Source organism: Propithecus coquereli, unplaced genomic scaffold (assembly GCF_000956105.1).
Source record: "Propithecus coquereli isolate 6110/MARCELLA unplaced genomic scaffold, Pcoq_1.0 Scaffold193, whole genome shotgun sequence".
Taxonomy (NCBI): domain Eukaryota; kingdom Metazoa; phylum Chordata; class Mammalia; order Primates; family Indriidae; genus Propithecus; species Propithecus coquereli.
Genome location: NW_012144190.1, coordinates 200,297 through 203,194, shown reverse-complemented (window position 1 = coordinate 203,194; position 2,898 = coordinate 200,297). Strand labels below are relative to the sequence as shown.

Below are 2,898 nucleotides of genomic sequence, written 5' to 3'. Positions count from 1 at the left end.
TACTGTATATAAATTAGAACCATAGCCACTGAGTTATCAGGAATGTTTACCTTTTTGGGTGCAGCACAATTCTGCTGGGTCAATTTAATACAAGACTTGAAATAAAACAAAATGATGGAGGTGTATGTTAATACGTTATCATTAACTATAGTCATCTTGATCATTACACACAACATACATATCAAAACATCACACTGTACCCTGTATATACGCAAGTATCACATATCAAAAATAAAACTTAAAAAACTTGAAAGATGAAGAGCCAGGGAAAGTAGAATCTCAATGATCTAATAGTACAAAAAATAAGGGAGGCTTCAGATTCTTTCCTGGCTCTGTCTGACCCAAATCTCAAGCTCTTGACGGGCAAGAGGCTACAGTCCCAGAAAAACCTGTATCTCAAAAGACATGTTTGTTTCTCCATGATAAAAGGTGGTTGGCAAAGGCTGGTTTAATCCTCTACCACCTAAGCAGGGTGGAAATAATGTAGTCCTAAGTCCATTTGCATGCTTTTATGACAAGCCTGCCTGGAAGTGTGTGGTTCAAGGTAGAAGGTACATGATCTTGGAAGAAACAACTACTTCCCAGGGCATAAGTTACAGAGGGGTAATAGACGCATTTTTGTTCAATTATCCCATAGGTTACGGCAATGCAACATAAACAGGCATGGCTGCAAACATCTCTCAAAGCTACTCCAAGAATACTCCAGCCTGATAAACTTGGACCTCGGTCTCAATCCCATAACTGCTGGATTGTGGTTTCTCTGTGAGGCCTTAAAGAATCCAAATTGTAACCTAAAATGCCTGGGGTAAGTGCTTTTGCTCATCTTTAAAGTGTTTGGAAATTTTTAATTTTTATATTCCAGAGTATCTCAAGCTGTGGTAATGTCACTCCTCATCCAATTTTAGGAGAAAACTCAGAAATTGAATGTAGGTAACTGGGTGTTTCCAAAGGCTGAAGAGGTGGGTTGTAGGTGGGATGGCCTCCAGTGAAGATTTCAGGAACACCAAGTTTTTGCTGGGATCCAGTGATCACGAGGCAGTGGGCCTGCCCGAGCTCAGTTCCCTGGGACACCACCCCTGGGAAATGCGGTGGCTTCATAAATGGGACAGTGAGCTCTGCCGCGCTTCCCTCCCAAGTCTGTCAAATGCATCTCCTGGGTGAAACCTACTTCGCAATTAGAAGCCTAATGGAAAGACAGTCTGGATAATACAATTACTTCCTTAGCTTTGCTGTAGAGACAAGGAAAACAAAAACAAACAGAAAAACCCAAAAAACAGAACACCAGGGTGCTTTGTTTTTTCTTCTGGGTGTTCTGGGGAACTCTTTAAAATTCTTGGCCAGACATGCTCCAGGCTGATTACTTCTGGGGAGGGGAGTTGTACATAAGCCAGCATGACCTATACCTACCCTAAGTAGAACCTTCCCACTGCCTTCCACCGGCAAAGGCACCTTTCAGTCTCAAAAGGGCTCTGGCAAGACAAGATGAGGAATGGAATAGAGGTGATGATAACATGTCATGCTTTACTAAGTGTGATGAACTCAACCCTCAGTAATAAGGTCTACAAAAACAATCTAATCCTATTCATTGATTGATTCTAAGCCTTCCGATCCTCTACTTCCTTCATTTCACATCTCACATTCAAACCATCTTTAGGTCCCTCCTTCCAGATACCTGGAATCTGACCACCTACCTTTCCACTGCTAACACTCTCTTCTGCCTCTAACTCTCATGTGGATTGTTGCATAGTCTTTGAACTGGTCTGCAAATTTCTGCTCTTGATTTCTTGAAGTTTCTTTCACCCCAAGGCACCTTTTAAAGATGCAAGCCAGACCATAGCACCTGATTTCCGAAGACTCAGAAGGTCTCTGTAGCCTACGGGGTGTTATGAAATCCTCTTGTTATAAGCCAAACTCTTTCAACTTTGCCACTGGTTCACTATTTTGGCGTAAGATTCCTTCCCCCAATAATCATAGGTGGTTCACTATCTACCTTTAGTTTTTTTTTTCCCCTTGTTGTAACACTTTCTCAATGAAGACTCCACTGGCTGCTGTAATTAAAATCTACGCAGTCCTGCTCCAGTTGACTTACCCCTATACTGTTTGTTTTGTCTCAGTACCATCATCCACTGTCTTACATGTAACATGTCCTGATGTCTGCTGTCACTAAAGTAAGCTCTGGGAGAAGAAAGATTTGGTGTTCTCTTTCTTTTTTTTTCTTCTTCTTTGCTTTTTCCTTCATTTCCTCATTGCTAGATCCCGGCGAATAAGAGTGTGTCTGGTTGCTCAATGAATGCATGGGTTTCTGTGTTCTTTCTCTACAGGCTCTGGTGCTGCTCCCTCACCCCTTTCTCTTGTCAGGATCTTGCATCTGCTCTCATTAGCAACCAGAAGCTGGAAACTCTGGACCTGAGCCAGAATAATTTGGGGAATAGTGGAGTAACTGTGCTCCTTGAGGCTTTAACACAAAAGAATGGACCCTTGAAGACACTCAGGTATGGCTTTTTTGTTTCGCATGGTTGCTGTGGCAGAGAATAGTTTTTTTTTGGGGGGGTGGGTGCATATCTTATAGGAATCAACTTATAGCATCTTTCAATAGCATTCTCTAGGTTAGGGGATTTTTTTATTAGATACTTCTGTGAAATTCTTTTTGAATTTAATATTATCCAGCATTCCCCACAACATGCAATACTGGGCATGCTGATAGCTTAAACTATCGTGGAGTACATGCATGTATGCGTGTGCGTGCACATACACAGGCACAAATGTACCGTCTCCCAAAGAGAATAAGTGGTTCCTGTTTCTGGTATCCCCTGCACTGCCCTGGGCCTCAGCTTTTCAGAAGCTGGTTGTATAGATATTCCCTTAATTGTGTGAAACATCTGTGTCTCTTCAATAAGT

General features: G+C 42.0%; 1 protein-coding gene across 1 annotated transcript in view; it reads left to right on the top strand.

The window, feature by feature from the left end:
* Positions 1–2,898, top strand: part of NLRP7 (NLR family, pyrin domain containing 7) — a 52,474-nt gene that overhangs the window by 44,749 nt on the left and 4,827 nt on the right. Inside the window, exons 7-8 of the mRNA XM_012642990.1 lie at positions 638–805; positions 2,322–2,492. Coding sequence (XP_012498444.1) covers positions 638–805; positions 2,322–2,492 — 339 coding nt within the window. The remainder of the gene's footprint in view (positions 1–637; positions 806–2,321; positions 2,493–2,898) is intronic.